The sequence below is a fragment of the Sus scrofa genome, chromosome 3, assembly GCF_054392235.1.
Source record: "Sus scrofa isolate SSC_HxYL_T2T_F1_AM1 chromosome 3, Sscrofa_HxYL_maternal_Yorkshire_Landrace_v2.0, whole genome shotgun sequence".
In the NCBI taxonomy this organism is placed as follows: domain Eukaryota; kingdom Metazoa; phylum Chordata; class Mammalia; order Artiodactyla; family Suidae; genus Sus; species Sus scrofa.
The window spans coordinates 68562469-68583263 of NC_139385.1; the positions used below are offsets into that span (position 1 = coordinate 68562469).

General features: G+C 49.6%; 1 protein-coding gene across 12 annotated transcripts in view; it reads left to right on the plus strand.

Moving 5' to 3' along the window:
- Window positions 1–20795, plus strand: part of FAM178B (family with sequence similarity 178 member B) — a 102573-nt gene that overhangs the window by 10593 nt on the left and 71185 nt on the right. For 4 of the 12 annotated variants that reach the window (XM_085018700.1, XM_085018704.1, XM_085018706.1 and 1 more), the window contains exons 2-5: window positions 6335–6774; window positions 8073–8134; window positions 10729–10836; window positions 16189–16341. In XM_085018700.1, the coding sequence (XP_084874826.1) occupies window positions 6505–6774; window positions 8073–8134; window positions 10729–10836; window positions 16189–16341 (593 nt within the window). In that variant the 5' untranslated portion in view covers window positions 6335–6504. Of the gene's footprint in view, window positions 1–6089; window positions 6160–6334; window positions 6775–8072; window positions 8135–10728; window positions 10837–11553; window positions 11667–16188; window positions 16342–20795 lie in introns of those variants that run through there. The other 8 variants (XM_085018702.1, XM_085018708.1, XM_085018709.1 and 5 more) reach the window with 4 other exon arrangements.

The window sequence follows — 20795 nt, forward strand, 5'->3', positions numbered from 1 at the left end:
ATTTTTTAGGGCTGCACCTGCGGCGTATGGAAGACTAGGAGTCAAATCGGAGCTGCAGCTGCTGGCCTACACCACAGCCACAGCCACACCAAATCTGAGCTTCGTCTGCAATCGACACCACAGCTCACAGCAATGCTGAATCCTTGACCCCCTGAGCAAGGCCAGGGATCAAACCTGCATCCTCATGGATATTAACCAGGTTCAGTACAGCTGAGCCACAGTGAGAACTCCAAGAGCAATTTCTTTTGCTGGTCTTTACTTGTAGTCTCACTTTCATATTAAACCGTAGATATTTCAGGGAGGAGGATGTTGCTCGAGCTGACATCTGGGTTGCCCTCCACAGCCATGCTGATGTCATGGCCATACCAACAGCAAATTGATGTCCAAATCAGAAACATGGGAAAGACGTGGGACTTTCAGTGTCACCCTTTCTGATGCACACAAAGGATTTTCAGTGTTTTCAGAGGCCTCACATTCCAATCTCGACCTTCCACAGAGTCAGGGTTATTGCCACCAAATGCAGTGTTATGGGCTAAATTGTGACCCCTTAAAATTCATGTGTTGAAGTCCTAACCCCCAGCACCTCACAGTGTGACTGTGTTTGGAGATAGGGACTTGGAAGAGGTAATTAAGGTTAAATGAGGTCATTGAGCATGGGCCCTAATCCAGTGTGATTGGTGTCCTTACAAGAAGAGGCACTTAGGACACAGACACACCCGGAGCAGAAACCATGTGGGTGACATGGGGAGAAGACAGCCATGTGCAAGCCAAGGAAACAGGCACAAAAGACACCAAACTGGAGTTCCCATCATGGTGCAGCGGAAACAATCCAATTAGGAACCATGTGGGGGGTTTGTTCCCTGGCCTCGCTCCTCGGGTTAAGGATCCAGTGTTGCTGTGAGCTATAGTGTAGGTCAGGGACTTGGCTCGGATCCTGTATTGCTGTGGCTGTGACGTAGGCCAGCAGCTGTAGCTCCAATCCGACCCCTAGCCTGGGAACCTCTATATGCCATGGGTGCGGCCCTTAAAAAAAACGAAACAAAACAAAACCCTACTGACACCTGGATCTTGAATGTCTAGCCTCCAAAACTGTGAGAAAATGAGTGCTTCTTGTTTGAGCCCCCAGTCTGTGGTATTTGTTACAGCAGCCTGATGTACATGTACCTTGATGCTCCTTCGCCCTGACACCTTGCCTGCTCTCCTGCCCTGTGGGTCTGATGAACAGCTGCTCCCCTCCCTCTCAGACCCTATCCTCTTCTTGGCTCATCTGGAAGCCTTCATTCTGGCTCCCTTTCCCCTGGCCCCACCCTGGTCCTTTTTATTTCCCCAGGGCCAAAGGGACCTCCCAGGTAGAAGGCACATCCTGGCCCAAGTATCACCACACAGCAGGGCTTTTGTCACTGGGGGCTCCAATCAAGACCTGAACCCCTACTTCTCCCACTTCTCCTTTACAAGGAGAGGTTCAGTGACTTCTTAGCACTTACCAGGGTCCCCATGGAGAGTGGTCCTGAGAAGGCCAATAGTGGACACTATGCCCAGAGATGGCTTTGATTACCCCAGAGGCACTTTCATTTCATTAGGAGAATTTTCTTCTCGTGTTTTCTCCCAGATTTTTTTTTTTTTTTTTTTTTTTTTTTGCTTCTTAGGGCCGCATCCATGGCATATGGAGGTTCCCAGCCTAGGGTTCGAATTGGAGTTATAGCTGCCAGCCTACACCACAGCCACAGCAATGCCAGATTGGAGCCGAATCTGTGACCTACGCTACAGCTCATGACAACGCTGGATCCTTCACCCCCTGCGCAAGGCCAGGGATTGAACCCGCATCCTCATGGACACTAGTCAGGTTCTTAACCCACTGAGCCACAATGGGACTCCTTTTACTTTCTCCTTTTTTTTGGCCTCAGATGATTTCTAATGTGGAAATAATTTTATATGTTGAAAAGTTGGTCTCAGTATTTGGTAAGTGGAAGCTGGTTATATTTGTTCAGTTAGGTTTATGGAGGTATAGTTTACATCCAATAAAATTCACCCTTTCTAGATGTGCAGGTCAGTAAGCTTTGACAATTATATATCATTTTTGAGTAACCACCGCACAGTGAAGATAGAGAATATTTTTATCACCCTCTAAAGATGCTTGATGTGCATACCTTTCCCAGCAGTGGCATCTGAGCACAGAAAGTTACTCTAAGGTGATGCTCTGGGACGGTTGAATCAACAGCAGTTTTCAGGAAGGACAGGAAGGAAGAGTGGTTATTTATTGTTTATTTCCTTTTTTGGCTCCCTGCAGCATATGGAGTTCTTAGGCCAGGGATCAGCACCAAGCTGCAGTTGTGACCTAATCCACAGCTGCAGCAACGCTGGATCCTTAACCGCTGTGCGGGGCCGGGTTCAAACCTGCGTCCCGGTGCTCCCAAGGCACTGCTAATCCCGTTGCACCACAGTGGCAACTCCAAATAGTGGTTATTTTTTTAAGGCAGAAAAACTAGCAAGAAAATCCCATTGGCTAGTGGAAGGATGGGCAATCCTGGGCAGCTCCTCCAAAAGGCCCAAAGGAGGGCAGGGTGTCAGAACCAGGACAGGGTGATTTTTATTGGGCCCCTAGGGGCTTCTGATGCTGCCCTCCAGTGCTTAGGAGGCCAGTTCTTGGTCTCGGCCCCAGCATGTAGAAGTTCCCAAGCCAGGGATAGTGACCCACACCACTGCAGTGACATCACTGGATCCTTAACCCACTAGGTCACCAGAAAATGCCTAAATATTTTTCGTTTTAACCCATGATTTCTACCAAGTTGTGTTGACCTCTCCTCAACTTGACATTATTTTACATGCACTTTTCCCCCATGTATAATTTATATAATTTATCTTATATTGCGGTAAAATTATGTAACATAAAACTTACTATTTTAAAGTATATAATACAGTGGCATTTGGTACATTCACAGTGTTGTGTAGGCATTAGCACTGTCTAGTTCTAGGATAGTTTCATCATCCAAAGGAGAAAGCTTACCCATTAGGCAGTCACTCCCCATTCCTTCTCTCCTCCCCCCACCTCCCACATCACCTGGCAACCTCTAGTCTACTTTCTTTCTCTATGGATTTCCTACTCCGAGCGTTTCATATATATGGGATCATATACTATGCAGCCTCTTGTGTCTGGCTTCTTTCAGATAGCGTAATGTTTTTGAGGTTCATCCATTGTTATAGCGTATGTCATTGCTTTATTCTTTTTTGTGGCTCAGTAATGTTCCATTGTGTGGCTATACCACATTTTGTTTATCCACTCAGTAGTTGAGAGGCATTTACATTGTATTTCCACCTTTTGGCTTTGTGAGGAGTGCTACTGTGAAGATTTACAGGCAAGGATTTGAGAACTGAGAACCTATTTTTATTTGTTTTGAGTTTATATCTAGATCATGTTGTCATTCTGTGTATAGCTTACTGAGGAATTGCCAAACTGTTATCCATAGTGGCTATACCATTTCACATTCACACTAACAAGGTACAAGGTTCCAGTTTATCCAGTCCTCCCCGACACTAGTTATTTTCCGTTTTTGTTTTTGATAATAGACATCCTGGTGGGTGTGAAGTGGCATCTTATTGTGGTTTTGATTTACCCTTCCCTAACCAAGTAACTATTAACATTGAGCATCTCGTGCTGGTTGGCCTTTTGTGTATCTTCTTTTGAAAATGTCTATTCAAATCTTCTGCTTATTTTTTAATTGGACTTTTTGCTTTTTGTTGCTGAGTTGTAAGAGTTCTTCATAAATTCCCAATATTGGACCCTTATAAAATATATGATTTGCAAACATTTTGTCCCATTCTATAGGTTGTCCTTTTATTTTCTTGACAGTATTATTTAAATTTTTATGAAATCTGTCTTATTTATTTTTTCCTTTGTCACCTGTGTTGTTGGTGTCATATCTTTGAAAAACATTGCCAGATCTAAAGTCATAGAAATTTACCCCTCTGTCTTCTTCCTCTGAGTCATGTGGTTTTAGTGCTTCCCTTTAGGTATTTTTTAGTCTGTTTTGAATTAATTATCATGGTGTCTAGTGAGACAAGGGCCCAGCATCATTCTTTTGCACGTGGATATTCAATTGTCCCAGCACAATTTGTTGAAGAGGCTCTTCTTTCCCCATTGAATTAGACACTGCCAATCCCACTGCACCACAGCAGGAACTCTTCCTTTTGATCATTTTTATTTGTTTATTTATTTTATTATTATTATTATTATTTTTGGTGTTTGTCTTTTCAGGGCCACACCTGCGGCATATGGATGTTCCCAGGCTAGGCGTCTAATCGGAGCTACAGCTGCCACCCTACGCCAGAGCCACAGCAACGCCAGATCTGAGCCACGTCTGTGACCTACACCACAGCTTATGGCAACACTGGATCCTTAACCCGCTGAGCGAGGCCAGGGATTGGACCCGAAACCTCATGGTTCCTAGTGGGATTCGTTAACCACTGAGCCATGACAGGAACTCTGACTATTTCTTTAATGTGGGTAGTTACAGCTATAAATTTTCCTCTGAGCACTGTTTTCACTGCATCCTATAATACATTTTGGTATGTTGTGTTTCCGTTCTTTGCTTATCTGTAAGTGTTTTCTAATTACTCTTATGATTTCTTCTTGGCCCCATTGGTTGTTGAGTTTGTTGTTTTACTTCTACATATTTCTGAAATTCCCTGTTTGCCTTCTGTCATTTATTTCTAGTTTCTGTTTTAATAGGGAAAGATACATTATGTGGTTTCAGTATTTTAAAATTTACTGAGACTTGTATTCTGGCCTATGATCTATCCTAAAGAAATTCTTTGTGTACTTGAGAAGAATGTGTATTCTGTTGTTGCAAGGTGAGGTGCTCTGTATATGTCTGTTACATTTAGTTGGTTTATAGTGTCGTTCAAGTCCTCTATTTTCTTTTGATCTTCTGTGTAATTACATTGTTGAAAGTAAGCTATTGAAGACTTCAACTATTATTCCATAATTATGTCTCCCTTCAACTGTGTCATTTTTTGCTTCACATAGTTTGGAGCTCTGTTTTTAGGTGTGTATATGCTTATAATTATATCTTCTTGATGATTGACCTTATATCAATGTATAATGGTTTCCTTTGTCTCATAGTAATTTTGGATTTAACATCTGTTTTTTCTAGTATTATAGCTACTCCAGCTCTATTTGGGTTTCTATTTGCATGAAGTAGCTTTTCCTCCCCTTCAGCCTATTTCCATCTTTGGATATAAAGTGAATCTTGTAGAAAGCATATAGTTGAATTATGGTTTTTAAATCCATTTTGCCAGTATCTGCCTTTTGATTTGGGAGTTTACTACATTTAAATTTAAACTAATTGCTTATAAGGAAGAATTTCTGCCATTTATTTGTTTCCTAGATCTTACATCTTTTTGTTTGTTTGTTTCTCAGTTTCTCCATTACTGCCTTCTTTTGTGTTTAACTGATTTTTTTCTTGTAGTGACCATTTTGATTCTGTACTCATTTCCTTTTCTCTATAAAGTTATTTTGTTAGTGGGTACACTGGAGATTATAATTTGTATCTTTAATTTATTACAAACTAGTTTGAGTTAATGCCAATCTGGCTTCAACAATATACAAAAATTCTGCTCCTATACAACTCCACCCTTCCCCTTTATGTTTTTAGTGGCCCAAATCACATCTTTAAACATTGATGTATGATATTTTTTCTTTTTAAATTGTTTTTCTTTTTTTTTTTACAATTTTATTGAGATGTAATTGACATACAGCATACAGTTTAAGGTGTACAGTATCATAATTTGACTTACATAACATCATGAAGTGATTATCACAATAGGCTTGTAAAATGTTGTTTTAACAGTATTTCATACAGGTTTTTAAAGTGTTGATGCCCTTACCCTTGCCCATCACATCCTTGAAATGGCAGGTCACACGGAGCCTCCTTCACCTCAGCCACTTGATCTTTGTGGTGCTTGTGCTTAGTCCTTGGGGTGGAGCTAGAGGTGGAGCTCCTTCCTGGGCACCTGTGAGCCCAGGCCCTCCTCTCTAGAGCACTAAGCTCTCTTCTGGAGGCTCCCCTCATCTGACAGGTGGTTCTTTCTAGGGTAGAACACTTAGCAGTTTGCAGATGGCCAGGCCCCAGAAGGCTGTGCTAGCCCTTCCTTGGAGAGAAGGTAGGTGTCTCTCACCTATACAGGTAGAGCCCTTCTGAGGCTTGGGTCATGAGGGATGCCCCTTGTATTCTGCCCACAACAATTCTGAGCTACCCTTCTCTTCACCCAGCATGGCGCAGTGGCTGGGATGGTGGCGGGCAGGGGGGGACACCGCAGTACTCTGTCCCATCCACAGGGTTGCAGACAGCTGCCGCCGGGCCCATCCTCTTGCCCAGCCTGCAGGGCAGCTACTTCGATCATCCCCTGCACCAGGGACTCGTGAGCCCCACCCGGCGTCTCTGCAGCCCCACCTCTGCTCTAGCTCCCAAGTCCTCAAAGAAGCCCAAGATACAGGCCAGTGGGGACATGTTCCCCAGTGACTGGAGCCCGCCACCTGTGGAGTTCTTGAACTTGAAGGCACTGCAGGCTGACAGGGCAGCCCCAGTCCAGAGGCAGGTGGATACAGTGGGGCCTTGGAGCCTAAGGAGACTGGCCCACCAGCTCCCCGAGGGGTTACAGCAGGAGCCCCAGGACTCAGACTCCACGGAGCACCTGGCCTCACTTGAAGAGCTGTTCTGGAACATGGCAGGCACCAGCCCGAAGGCTGCAGCTCCGGAGGTGGACACCCGCACCTCGGTAAGCCAGAGGCCCCCTCTTTAGCCACCCTCCTTAGTCACCACCAGGCCGCTCCTCAGCCACTCCCCAGCTGCCCTCCTTTGGCCACCTCCCTTGACCATAGCTCCTTGGCCGCACACCCCAGCCTCTCCCCAACCTTTGGGCTCTCATGGGCCCTTTATTTCTGCTCCCAGTTTCTGCTAACAAATGGCTGAGGGTGGTGTCAGATTGAATGCCATTCCTATGTGGGGCCCTTGAAGGCTTTCACAGCAAAGGCTGGGATCTGGCCCTGGAGAAAGGACCTTGGTGCTGGCATCTGGGCTAGCCTCAGCCGGCTCTGGACCAGCAACTTGGGATTCCTGAGTGAACACTTCAGTGGTAAATTTCAAGCTGGGGATATAAACTTTTGCTGTTGGGCAGACTGGGGATATGTAAGTGCCCATAGATCCAGGAAATTTATTCTCCACATAGGATTTACTTATTTGTCATAGTCCAAGATTGCCAGTAACTTAACATGCTTACCACTAGGGAACTAATAAGTTATGTTCTAGTTGTACATCAGAATACTTAAATAATTATTTCTTGAAGTTCCCCTCATGGCTGAGTGGAAATGAATCTGACTAGTATCCATGAGGATGCAGGTTTAATCCCTGGCCTTGCTCAGTGGGTTAAGGATCCCGAGTTACTGTGAGCTGTGGTGTAGGCCATCCACTGTAGCTCTGATTGGACCCCTAGGCTGGGAACCTCCATATGCTGCAAGTGCAGCCCTAAAAAGACAAATAATAATATTTATCTCTTGAGTATTGATATGGAATGATCCTGAAGACTTATCATTAATTGAAAACCAGAGCTAAGTGCAGAGTAGGGGGTATAATATGCTATGATTTGTGTTAAAGGAGAGACTCTGTGATGTGTTACTGTTTGCTTCTCTATGTGTGCAGTATCTCTGAAAACACACCCAGCAGTGAGCACCTATGGTCAACTGTGGGGAGGGACCTAGGTGGCTGAGGATGGAGGCCAGGGGAGATGTCTATACTTTTCAATATATTTTTTTTGGCCACACCCATGGCAAATGGAAGTTCCCAGGCCAGGGATGGAACCCGCCCCACAGTTGCATCCTGTGCCACAGCTGTGACAACACCGGACATTTAACTGGCTGCACCACAAAGGAACTTGCACTTTTCTATTTTTCAATCATGTGAATGAATGCATTGCCTGTTTAGAAAAGTAAACAAAATAAATAAAGGGCTTAATTTAGATTCAGTTTCATTCTCTTTCCCTCTTTTTCTTTCTTTCCCATTCCCATGTCATTTCTCCAGTTCACCTCAGGGGGCTCAGAGTGCTATGTCAACAGCTTGGATTACTTACTGCAAGAGAAGAGGTGAGTGGGGAGGGTCCATCAGGGGGTCTTCACAGGGGTTGGTGGTAATTTCACAGAGGTTGTTCTCAGAGACTCAGAGCAAATTCCTCTCAGAATAAAGCAGCCTACCCACTCCACCATCAGCATGCCTCCCAGGTGCCCTGGTTAATAGTGAACTTGGGGAATGGTAGCAGGTCAGAGGGCGCATCTCCGAGGCAGGGAGCCCAGGACCCTCACCCCGTACAGAGGCTTCACTCCAAGTCTTCTCTCTGCCTGGGTGCTGTTTTGCCCAATTCATGATTGTGTAGGGCTCACTCAACTACCATTGAAGTGTTAGAGTGAAGTGGAAAAAGCAGAGCTTTGACTATCACCTCACCTGTGATGAGGGCAAGTGTAAGGTGCCAGCCTTTCCTGCCGCCTGTCCCACACCAGCACCTGAGCACACTTAGCTCCTTTCCCCATGGCACTTGGCCTATTTTATGCCTGCTTTCCCCCTGGCATTGCAGGGAGCCTGTCTCACATGGAAGTTGGCTTCTAAAGGTAAAAGTCACATCCAGTCAGAGCTGGAAATCCCTTAGGAAAGTGGAGGTGGGCACGGAAGTCAAACCCTGTGCTCTTTCTGTACTGGAAAACAGCTAAAGTGGTTGGCTGGCACTGAGGGCCCATTTGGGGTGAAGATGCTAGACTCCTGCTCCTCCATTGCCTGCGAGGACTGGGGTGTCTGGCGTGCAGGTAGACTTCATCCCTGGGCATGCGCTTTGACAGAATGGGAGCACATTGCCCACAGGCTTTATTCTTCTTAGTCCTCTTCCCTTCTCCCATGTTGTTTTTGCTCCATGTGTGCTTGCCCCCTTAGCGGAAGTTAAGTATAAGAAGAGGCAGCACTGTTGTCTGACACTTGGGCTCTTGTCTCAGTTCCTGCTGGAGGTCTCACTGGTCTCTGTTTTTCCCACTTCCCAGCCCCATGTTCTTGCCCACAGCAAGGACTTCAACAGACAAGTGGGCTGAACTACTGTTTTCTCTCCTGGATCTATTCCTGACCCCACCCCAGAGTCATCTTCCTCCTCTATAAGCTCTTCCAGGCTCTTAATAGCCCATGACTTTTGTTGTTTGACTCTTTCACCTAAGTACGTTTTCACCCAACCAGAGTGTAAGTTGGGAAAGGGGCCATGTCTGTATGTTCCCACGTGTTCAGCTGTAAGTAAACTAAATGCTTGAAAGTGTCAGTGGGAAAAAGTGACCACGCATGGCAAACTACCTGCTCATCAAGCCTGGCGTTGGGAGGTTCTTGCTCTGTGCTGGGCCCTGTGCCAGGCACCGGATTTACAGATAGGATGGTGCGGCCTGGCTCACCTGGAAACTGAACACAGTAATTCTGGTATTTCCAGTGCTGTGAAGCTGCTATGGAGGGGCCTGGACTGGTGGCACCTAACTTAGCCTGGGGTCAGAAAAGAATCCTCAGAGGGGTCCTTGTTCTCGGGCCTTGGAGGATAAGATCTGGGAGGTCAGCTGGAGTAACTACATGTGTATGAAGGGAGGCAGGACAGACTATGCCTCTCCTGGCTGGCTAGGACTGGAATTCTCAGCGCTAGAGTGTGAGGGGTGGGCAGAGCGGGAGATGCAGTTAAGAGCTGAACACGGGCTGGATCATGAGGGGCCTCCTGAGCACAAGGTCGAGTCATGGGAGAATTCTAAGCAGGTTGTGATGCATTTTCCCGCAATCACTGAGGCTGCATTATAGAGACCGGATGGGAAGTGGGAGAGGGAACAGGGTGAATGCTAGTGAGATGGGCCCCTGGGAGGAAGGGCCTCCTGTGGAATCTGCTGCACTGTGTGGTGGGGGCCTATGTCGGGAGGAGGAATTCAGAACTGGAGTGATGTCAGAGGGCTGGCGAGGATCTGAACCCAAGACAGTCTGGGCTGGAGGTGAAATCTTGGAGAGCCAAGGCCCTGTGGGTAGAGCTAGGGTGAGAGCCTGGAGGGCAGGGCAGGGCCTGGGGGGCTCCCAGACTCCCTCCACAGCCCACGGGAACAAGGACACAGAAGGCCAAGGAGGGACTGGGGCCCCTCGGGGCTTGGGGTTGGCATGTGGTTGGAGCAGGAGGAGGGTGAGGGAGCCGGCTTGGCAGGGTCGTGGTTGGCACATTGAAAAGGGAAGTGAGGCTCTCAGGGCGTCCAGGAGAAGCCGACCTGTGGGCAGGGCAGACGGGTGAGGGAAGGAGCAGCCCCTTGGGGGCTCTGGGGAAATGTGGGCACAGGGGCTTCTCCTGGTCCTCAGGGCTGGACTGGGGCAGGGGCAGAAGGGCTAGGTCTTAGCCCTGATATGTTAAAAAAAAGCAAGCAAATGCCAGAATGAAGTGCACAAATAAAGGTATGTTTGAAGTTGTATAGTGTAAATTGTCTTCTTTTGGGCAACACAGCAGATGCAATGCAGACCCTCCCCTGTCCCAGGAATCTAAGCTTGAGGCCTTCCTGCAGGGAGACAGGGCCTGGGCTCTTGGCCCCAGGCCTAGGCCCTGCTGTGCCCGTGGAGGTGGAGGCCCCTGTGGCCCAGCGATGGGGCCGGGTGAGCAGGCCCCGGATTGACTCTGTTGTTGCCTCTCCTGTCCCTGCAGGGAGCAGGCCCTGGAGCAGGAGCGAGAGAAGCTGCTTCTGCAGGACTGTCCTCACCTCAATTCCTCGGATCCTGATGAAGATGAAGTGCCCCTGGCGCTGGAGCACAGGTGGGGGCAGGGGGCACTGTAGGGGAGGGGCCTGCCCACTTGGGCAGAGTGCCCACACCTGCCTTTCCAGGCAGAAGATTTAAGTGCTGACCTGCCCTTGGGTTTGGATAGTTGCAAGCAGAGATTTGTGCGTCATTGATGAGTTTTCAAGTTGCCTCCTTTTACACCCGCATCTGTTCATTGATTCACATACTGTGTGTCAGGGCCTAGTGTGGGCCTTTGAGGACACAGAGGCATAAAGTACAGCCTGCTCTTCCCCAGTTGTCTGCCCAGACTGGTAGAACCAGATCTCAAACCACAGTCTGAATGAAAACTGCCTTTGAATAGGAGAATACAGCCTTGTGACATTTTTTTTCTCCTCCATGTGGGGAAAGAAAGTAGCTCTGGTCAGAGCTGTGGGCTGGGCCAGAGTCTGCTGGCCCATCGCTGGAGGGAGGACTGGGTTCATGGAGTCTCAGAGATACCCTACGACCACAAGAATTGAATACATCTTCAGGGTACCCTGCTGTCCATCCACCCATTTGTCCGTCCATCTGTTTGTCCATCCAAGCAACAAACATCTATTATGTTCCAACTTGGTGCCAGGCTCTGTGCAGCTTCTGGGGATACAGCAGGCGCAGAACCAGACAGAGATCTCTCCTAAGTAGTGCTTGCTGTCAAGGCGGGGAGACCAACAGTGCGCACAGTGAATAAAGGATGCTGTATAAGTGCCAGTGAGAAAGGGTAGCATGGGGAGGAGTGGCAGGAGCATGGGTCGGGCTGTGAGAGCTGGACAACGGTCAGGGAAGGCCTCTGTGAGCGGATGACTTCTAAACCGAGCCCTGCAGCTGGTGAGAGGTGGTCTGGGAGGACCTTACAGTGGGCGCCCTCCCCGTGTGTGGGGAGCAGTGATAAGGAGGAGGTGGGGGAGAAGAGGCTGGGAGGTGAAGGGGGCTTCATGCTGGAGCCTCACCTCTGTGTGAGCTGGCTGCCACTCATCCGAACAGGGCCACTGGTGAGGGGGTGTGGAGGGGGCGTGAGGGTGAAGGGAGAAGGAAGATGGGGTGGCACAGGGAGCCAAGATAGTAACCCTGGGAGGAACCGACGGGGCAGTGAGGAGGAGGCAAATTCCAGGTGTATCTTCAGGGTAGAGCTGAGCTGTCTTTAATCGGGAAAGGCTGAGTGATGCAGGCAGGGGGATGAGAGTTCACTTGGGGGACCCCCTGGAGTGAGAGCCAGACAAGGACCTCCTTGTCTAGAGAGGCAGGCTTGGAAACCACCACAGGTATTGGTGATGTTTAAAGCTGCAAAACCAGGAGTTCCCATCGTGGCACAGCGGAAACAAATCCGACTAGGAACCATGAGGTTTGTGGGTTCAATCCCTGGCCTTGCTCAGCAGGTTAAGGATCCGGCGTTGCCATGAGCTGTGTGTGGTGTAGGCTGGCAGCTACAGCTCTGATTGGCTCCCTAGCCTGGGAACCTCCATATGCCTCAGGTGCAGCCCTAAAAAGACAAAAAATAATAATAATAATAATAATAAAGCTGCAAAATCAGATGAGACCCCAAGTTCCCCTTGTGGCTCAAGGGAATCGAACCTGACTGGTGTTCCTGAGGATGTGTGTTCGGTCCCTGGCCTCACATGGGTTGGGGATCTGGTGTTGCCACAGGCTGCGGGGTAGGTTGCTGATGTGGCTCGGATCTGGCATTGCTGTGGCTGTGGTATAGGCTAGCAGCTGCAGCTCTGATCGACCCCTAGCCTGGGAACTTCCATATGTCGCAGGTGCAGCTCTAGAGGGGAAAAAAGGTGAGATCGCCAGTATGGAAAGAAGAGCAGGAGCCCAAGCGTGCAACGTGGAGGTCATGGTGACCTTGACCAGAGCAGCTCCAGTGGGTGGTGGCAGCAGGTGGCTTGGGGCAAACCTGCCTGGAATGGGTTCAGAGAAGGACAAGGGGAGAGGTCGCAAGAGAAAAATAGGCGGCAGCTGAGAGGGCGCATTACAGGCAGGACAGATCTTTCTGTTTCTACATCTTCCTTTCCTTTCTTCTCTCCCTTCCTCCTCCCTTCCCTCACTCAGGAGCCATGTGTGCCCATGTGACTGGGGGCAGGCCAGTCCACTCGCCCTGGATTGTCTGCTTGTCTGGGCCCCTGCTTTTTCTGTGTGTCTGGGTGACGATATTCAGGTCCCAGCAGTGACAGCTGGGTTTTTTGTTTTGTTTTTTGGATTTTTGTTTTTGTTTTTTGTGGGGTTTTTTTGGTCTTTTTGCATTTTTCTAGGGCGATACCGGCGGCATATGGAGGTTCCCAGGCTAGGGGTTTAATCAGAGCTGTAGCCTCCAGCCTACACCAGAGCCACAGCAACTCGGGATCCGAGCCACGTCTGCGACCTACACCACAGCTCATGGCAACACCGGATCCTTAACCTACTGAGCGAGGCCTAGGATTGAACCCACAACCTCATGGTTCCTCATCAGATTTGTTAACCATTGAGCCACGATGGGAACTCCGACGGCTGGGTTTTGATGTGCTCTGAGTCAGCATCTGGTGTCCACTCACTCTGGTGTGAGTGATAACACACTGGCTTCCTGGGTCCCCCACTCTCAGGACCCGCACTGTCACTGTTGCTCAGAGAAGATCCCCAGCAACACCTTGGCTGGCCGTGTGCTTTTTTTCTCAAGTCTTTTTGATAATCATCTCAGGTTTGATCAGGGACCGGAAGACTTTCTGTAAAGCTTGTGAGTATGAAATAGTTCAGGCTTGGAGGGCCAATGCAGTCTGTCGCAATTACTTGGCTGTACTTCTGTGGTGGGAAGGCGCCTGTCCACTGGCCTCAGTGAGTGATCTTGCCTTTGTTGTATTGAAACCTCCTGTACAGAATGGGAGGAGGTGGCTGCAGCTGGTGTGCAGCGGCTGACCCCTGGACTAGATCAGGGGGACACCTGCCTCCTAACTGGTCCCAGTTTCCACACACTGCCCAGAGGCAGGGGAGGGGTACCTTGCAGTCACACAGTGACTTGCGATGGAGCCAGCAGGTTTGTGCCAAAGGCCTTGGTGGCAAACTGAGAGATGAAAGCAATTTTCTCTGTGTTTCGGGGCGTGGATTTGGCTTCCAGGGCCCCCACTCACTGGATGGAGAGCCCTGGAAGTAAACGTCTTGAAACATCTCTGTAGCAAGAATAATCCTTCTGTCTCTTAGCCTTTCTCCTGAGTGCTTTTAGGATTTTGGAAGTCCTGGCCTGGCTGTTTTGAAATTCCCCAAAGAAAGAGAGTTATCTGGGCAACCAGCTTAAGTCAGACAGAATTCTAGGCTTTGAAATTGCTGATAATTTCCTGGGCATGTGACATTTTCAAGTAGTACTTTGAGAAAGCTTTTTTGACAACATCCACTTTGAGGTGGTTGTTTTGATGTGGGATCATTTTGATGGGACAGTTCAGTTCTCTTCTTCAAAGAAAATTACTCACTGGTGGACAAAACCAGCAGGCCTCTTCCATCCCTGAACTGGGCCAGGGGTGGGCTGGAGTGGGGAGCGCCAAGGAGAGGTATGGAAGGGGTGAGGCCAAAGCCGGGGCCTAGCCACCATCTGACATTCAGGGCACATGTGACCCAGAGTCAGGTGGCCACGACAGCTGCCCATCATAGAAAGGCCCCTTGTCATGCCAAGCAGATCATCTGCTCATGCTCTAAGGATTGCTTGCATCTTGATTAGACAACTTCCTATGTTCTCTGTTCCTTAACATTAAAGACCTTATGTGTGTGCTGGGCAGGGGAGGGGAGGCTGTTTAACCCACAGCATCATCCTTTATCCTCAGTTCTGAGCTGTACAGGAAATCGTCAATTAGATGTGAGAGTCATCTCAGAGTTCTTAATGATGCACATACATTATATTTAATATCACAAAAGTCCTTTTGATTGATGGTTTGGGGGGCAGGGCTAAGACCTTTTTACAGATGAGCCTATTCTTACAAACTTTTAATAATTTGTACATTTTTTAAAATTATAAAAGCAATATAGGAATGCTCGAGCGCTCAAATGGCAGAGAAATTGACAAGACAGAAAGTTGTTTTACCATTCACGTGGTGGTTTGCAGACGCTGCTCCCAGAAGGCCATGGGATCAGAATCTCCTCTTTTCCGACATCCTTCCCTTTTGTGCCATTTCATCCTTAGGATGTGCGTAGCCTCCTTACGTTGGGTGTTGGGTCACTTGGCCAGAGTGACAGATTACATCTGGCCAGCTGGTGGGCCGCCAACGGCATCCCCCCCTCCGGTGCCGGCAGCTGGGTCCCAGATCCTCATGGGAGCTGCAGGCAGTGTCCCTCTGAGTTCACTGACTCAGGCCACAGCTGGGAACCTGGGTCTGGGCCTTCCTCTGATTAGAGGAACAGGGGCAGTGCCTGTGGCTTGTTTTATTTTCTTCTTGTTAAATGGATGTTATGTTACCACAGAATCAAGAAGAACACAGTTTCGTGAAATAAACAGGAAATCTCTCCTCTACGTTCCCCTCCCCCATCCTCTTCCCAAGGGATGACCCAGGCCAGAGTTGGGTGTGTCATTTGGGTGTGGGGAGTGTTGCATGTGGCCAAGAACGTGCGTGTGCTTGTTTGTGGGTTTGTCTGCACACACTTGTCCTATCCTATGACTTGCCGCTTTTACTACCACAGAACGCCAACGGTGCTCAGGGGTCAGTGCATCCTTCCTGGTGCGGAGATTTATTCCCGTCCTAGGAATCCTCTTCACGTCTCCCTTAGACAGTCCCCAGCGAGTTGGAAGCCATTCCCCCTTCTCCCTGCTCCTCCCCTGTCTGCAGGGCCCAGCTTGGATCCTCCAGGATGAGTGGGCCTGGGCATTTGGCAGGCTCCCTGGAGTCCTGCTCACAAGAGCTTGAGGATGCTGCTGCTGGGAGGAAGGGTCTGGACTCCCTGATGGTGCGGGGACCCTCCCCAACCTGCTGCACCTGGGCCTTCTCCGCTCTGCTGCTCCCAGCGCCCGGCGGCAGCTCTGAGGCTGGTCCACTTGGTGCAGGGCATCGCTGTGATTCATTTGCACCTTTCCTGGGCGTGCAAAGTGCATCCTTCAGCACTTGGCACCACCGTGGTGGTACTCAGTGAGAGTCAGAACTGACCCCAGGGTGGGATAGTGTTTGGGACTAGGACTTCCGGCTCCTGGCCTGAGTCTGGGAGAGGAGGACTGTGGTTTGTGACATCCCGGAGTAGGAAGGGCTCCTTCCTCTGCGTCCCACAGGCTCCCTCCACCAGCAGGTGGCGCTGCGCCCTGGTCTGCTCCCCTCCTGGCGGGGGCTGGGGGCTGGCTTCTCTCCAGGCTGCAGACCAGGGTGTGCCTGCTGACGCCCCACTCTCCTGCCCCCTGCTTTGCCAGGAAGCTGGCGGAGCGGTTCTCCACATCACTGCAGGGCATCCCAGCAGGACACCCTGGCGAGACTGTGTTTGTACCCATGCATCACCCCCTGCCTCACATGCTGGACCATTCACGCCTGAAGCCTCGAAGTCACCTGGAAGAGCTGTTCCTCAGGTAAAATGCAGCATGGCCAGGCCCCTCCCTCACGGAACCCAGTGATGAGGACGACCCTGTATCACCAGGCTGTGTTTTGCCAGTTTGGATAGGTAGACTTTTAGGGGAATGGATGAAATGGCACACGTGGCTGCTTATAATGTTTCATTTACTCATTTAGATTACATACTTTAAAAACTCTTACATCATAGCAGATACTAGATATTTGTTTATGCGGTTGTGTTGTCTTTTCTCCCCCGTGCCCCAGTTTCATGGAGCAGCTCTGGTCAGGCTCTTCCCATATGCCTTTGGGGTTATGTCTCCATCCACACTGGAGCCGCTTTCCTGGCCATCCAGCAGCTTTCCAGAGCCCCTCGTCACTTCCTCCTACTGCCTCTCTGGTCTGTGTGTGATGCTGACGCTGAACAGTTTGACCCCAGTCACGAGTACATCCTGCCTGACATTAGGACAGCTGCCCTGTTCCTCTTCTCCTTGGGAGTTGTTCATGATCATTATCACATAACCACTGACTGTGTTGATTTTTAAGGGAGTTTTTTGTTTTGTTTTGTTTTTTAGGGTTAGGGCCGCACCTGCGGCATATGGAAGCTCCCAGGCTAGGGGTTGAATTGGAGCTGCAGCTGCCAGCCTACACCACAGCCACAGCAACATCAGATCTGAGCCGCATCTGTGACCTACACCACAGCTTTTGGCAACGCCAGATCCTTAACCCACTTAGCGAGGCCAGGGATCCAGTTCACATTCTAATAGACACTGTGTCTGGTTCTTAACCTGCTGAGCCACAATGGGAACTCTCTTTAAGGAGATTTTAAAAAAAATTACCACAGTGACATCTAACGCCTGTCATCGTGAGTTCACATGTCTAAAAATAAGAGAGAGAAGGCCCTCAGGATTCAGTGTGGCAGCCGTCCATGGGGGCTCAGCGCAAGCTGGCACCCTCCTGGGCCCAGCAGCTGAGGGATGGAGGAGAGCCCACCTGCCCCCTCCCTGCCCATGAGGCACACGGAGGTTGGGGCTTAGTTAGGACTTGAGTGCAAGAATCTTGTTCTCTTTTCCAGCTGGTCCATCTTATTTTGTAGTAGAAAGATAACAATATCTTGATGTGTTTCCTTTAAAATTCCTTATCATAGGAAGTTTCAAACATACACAGAAGTAGAGTGTACTTCCATGTACCTGTCACCCAACATCAGCGGTTACCAATTCAAAGCCAGTCTTGTTTAACCTGTGCCCACTAAGATTGTCCCCTCAGGATTATTTTTAAACAAATCCCAGAACACATAAAATTTAATCTGTAAGCACTTTAGTCTGTGTCTGTAAAAGACACTATCTTTTGAGTACATAATTACACCTAAAAAAAATACAGAATTTTTTTTGACTTTTTTTTAGGACTGCATGTACAGCATATGGAGGTTCTCAGGCTAGGGATTGAATCGGAGCTGCAGCTGCCAGCCACAGCCATAGCCACAGCAACTCCAGATATCCTTAACCCACTGAGTGAGGCCAGGGATCAAACCCTCATCCTCATGGATGCTAGCTGAACTTGTTACCACTGAGCCACAACAGGAACTCCTGGAATTTCTTAGTATCATTGATAGCAGTCAGTGTTCAGGTTTCCTTGATTGCCTCATGAGTGTTTTTTGTATGTTGTTGCAATCAGAATGGAAACAAAGCCCAAACTCTGCAGTTAGACAGTATCATGTTAATGGTGAAATTATATTGCGTGGCATTGATGCCCCCAACGCATTTTATCATTTTCCTCATTTTTCTTGACATACAGATTACTTCCAACTTTTCCCCTTGTAAACATCGTGGGAGAGAGCGTTCTTACACAGAAATATTTGTCTGCAGTTCTGGAATAGGTCTCTGGGTGTGATGTGAGATGGTTGGGTCTGGGAATATGAATATTGGTAAAAGCTGGCATTGCCAAATTGAAAATATATCTAATAAAGTGATGATGGGGCGGGGGGAGGAATGCAGGGAGAGAAGAAAGATAGTGGTGCTAGAGGAAGAAGAGGGACAGAGAAGCAGCCCAGCTGGGGCGGAGAGGTGCTAAGAGGGGAAAGGCGGGCGGCATCCTGAGCTGCTGCTCCTCAAGTTCTGTGCACACAGCAGGTGTTCTGTCCCGGGCTGGATGCCCGCAGGATGTGTTTGACAGAGGAGGTGGCCTGTGGAGCGGTGGCCTGGGATCAGAGCGGCCATGCCAGATGGGGCCAGGTGGCCAGCCAGCCTCCCTGGAGCAGAGAGGCCAGGCCCTCCTCCCTCAGGTCGGCTCACGAAGTGGAGAGGGAGGCGGCGGGGCCTCGGCGCCGAGGGGCTTTTTGGAAGGTTGCCCGTGCCCACGGTCAGGTCAGGGGTTGCCTGCCATGCGCTAGGGAAGGGCGGCTTCCTAAAGGTTGCCCTTTTATTTCCTGTTCGTGCCAAGGACTTCATGTGCAGACTCAAGAGTGAGAAGCACTCGTGGTTCAATAATTGTCCTGTTGTGTGTGGCCGGAAACATGAAAACGGAGGAAGAAAAGGTTACTTGATCTTGCAAAAAGCAATGTGGTTTGACTTCTCACCATAGAAAAAAGTTAACACTCTGTGAGATTACGGGGGACTTATATTTTCCTCGTTATACTCCTCTGTATTTTCCACATTTTCTATGAGAAACATGTGCCTTTTTATCATTAGAGGTTTGGGAGAGAAGCAAATGTGGTTTTTAAGATGACTTCTTGAAATAGATTCATTTCTTCTTACTGTTGAGTGAAGAGGGACTTTTTCTTTCTCTCCACTCTACAAAGTGGAAATCTTGGCACAGAGTAATAAGCAGGTCATTTGTCTCAGAGCAAGTGAGGGTGACACTCGTGTCCCTCCGTGACCGAGTGCCAGGCCTGGTCCTCCTGGGTTGGCTCTACAAGGCCTATATACAAGAAATCCTCTCCCCAGACCCACAGCTCTGGAACCAGAGGGGGCCCCGACCATCCTCTCTCATTCGTCACCCAACCGGAGCTATGGCCTCAGGTTGGTTCCCTAGGACCAAAGTCACATGCTACAACAGAAAGTACCGGGGTGGACTTTTTCCTCCTCCCCTGACAGCAGTTCAAAAGGAAATCCAAGCCCCCAAGCGTGGAAAAGCATCAGGACCTATGCCCACAGGCAGCTCCATCCAGGGCAGGAGCCGGCGCCATGGGGGGTGGAGATTGCCCTCAGATTTACTCTGGGTCCTCCTGGGGCTCCCCGAGTGTTTGGGAGCATCAGGGCCCACATGTGTCCTCTGGGTGCCGGCTGTGTGTGCGGAGAAAAGGGTTGGGCCCGAGCTGTGTGGATGGGGACGGGGCTCGTGTACTAGGTCTCTCCGAGGCCTAGCCCCAGCTCTTGTTCTGCCATGACCTCCTCCTCCTCTCCCTGGCATGCAGGGAGGCCTGGGTGAAATAAATCCAGCAGTGCCAGAGTGTGGACAGGACTGAACCACCCAACTGGCTATGACTGCCCCGAAAGTACAGAGCCAGGGGAAGCGGCCAGCTGGGTCGTTGCTGGGCTCCCCAGGCTGCTGGCCAGAGTGGTGCTCACCTGGCTTTAAACAAAGGAAGGAAAAGAAGAGGAGGCGAGATGTACATTTGGACTGTTCATCATTTCTGTTCTCCCTTGGCATTTTACTTACACTTCCATAGGAGTAGGTTGGCAAAGGCACAGAAACTGATGCTGTTTGGTGTTTATCCCTCTGCCATTACTTGGGATTCCCAAGGCATTTAGGGACTTCGCTCTCTGGGACTGCTGTCCATAAAATAGATGACCGGTGGGGTTTGGAGAATCCTGACTTGGGCCTTATCAGGAACACAGAGTCCAAGTAGGTCGGAGCTCCGCCAGGAGCCCAACACGCTGACCCAAGCTGGCGCCCTTGTTCTGTGATTCCCCTTTTTGGCTGATTCCCCCACCCCCCGCCGCTTCCTTCCTTCTGTTTCCATGGCCCTCTCTCCCTGCCACAGTGGCTGGGGATTTGAGCATTCTGACTAGGGCCGTTCTTTGTCCTGGCAGGGCCCCCTCCTCCTGGATGCTCAGTGTTGTCAGCTGGGCTTCACGTGCAGCCAGCCTGCTTGGCATCTGCTGCCAACAGGAGGCTCTGCTCCTCCTCCCACTCCACAACATTCTGACATTCTCAAGATACCTTCTGATTTGGCGTTGGCTTTGCCATGAACAAAGGAACTGGGTCAGCACTCTTGGTTTGTGGACAGGCCGTGAGCTTTTATAAATGTGACCACAGATGATTGTGTAACACGAGGTGTCCGAGTTCTCAGTGCACGCACCTGCCACCCCCTTCCCTCCTCCAGGCCTCCCCTGTGCTGCTCTGCAGACTCTCCCCCTGCCTCAGACCAGGGTGGTGTCTGCCCTCCAGGTCTGTCCCTGCCCTTAACCAAGCTGGAGGTCAGTTATGCCACTGGCCTGTCCTTCCCCTGAATGGTGGGATGTCCGTGTGGTAC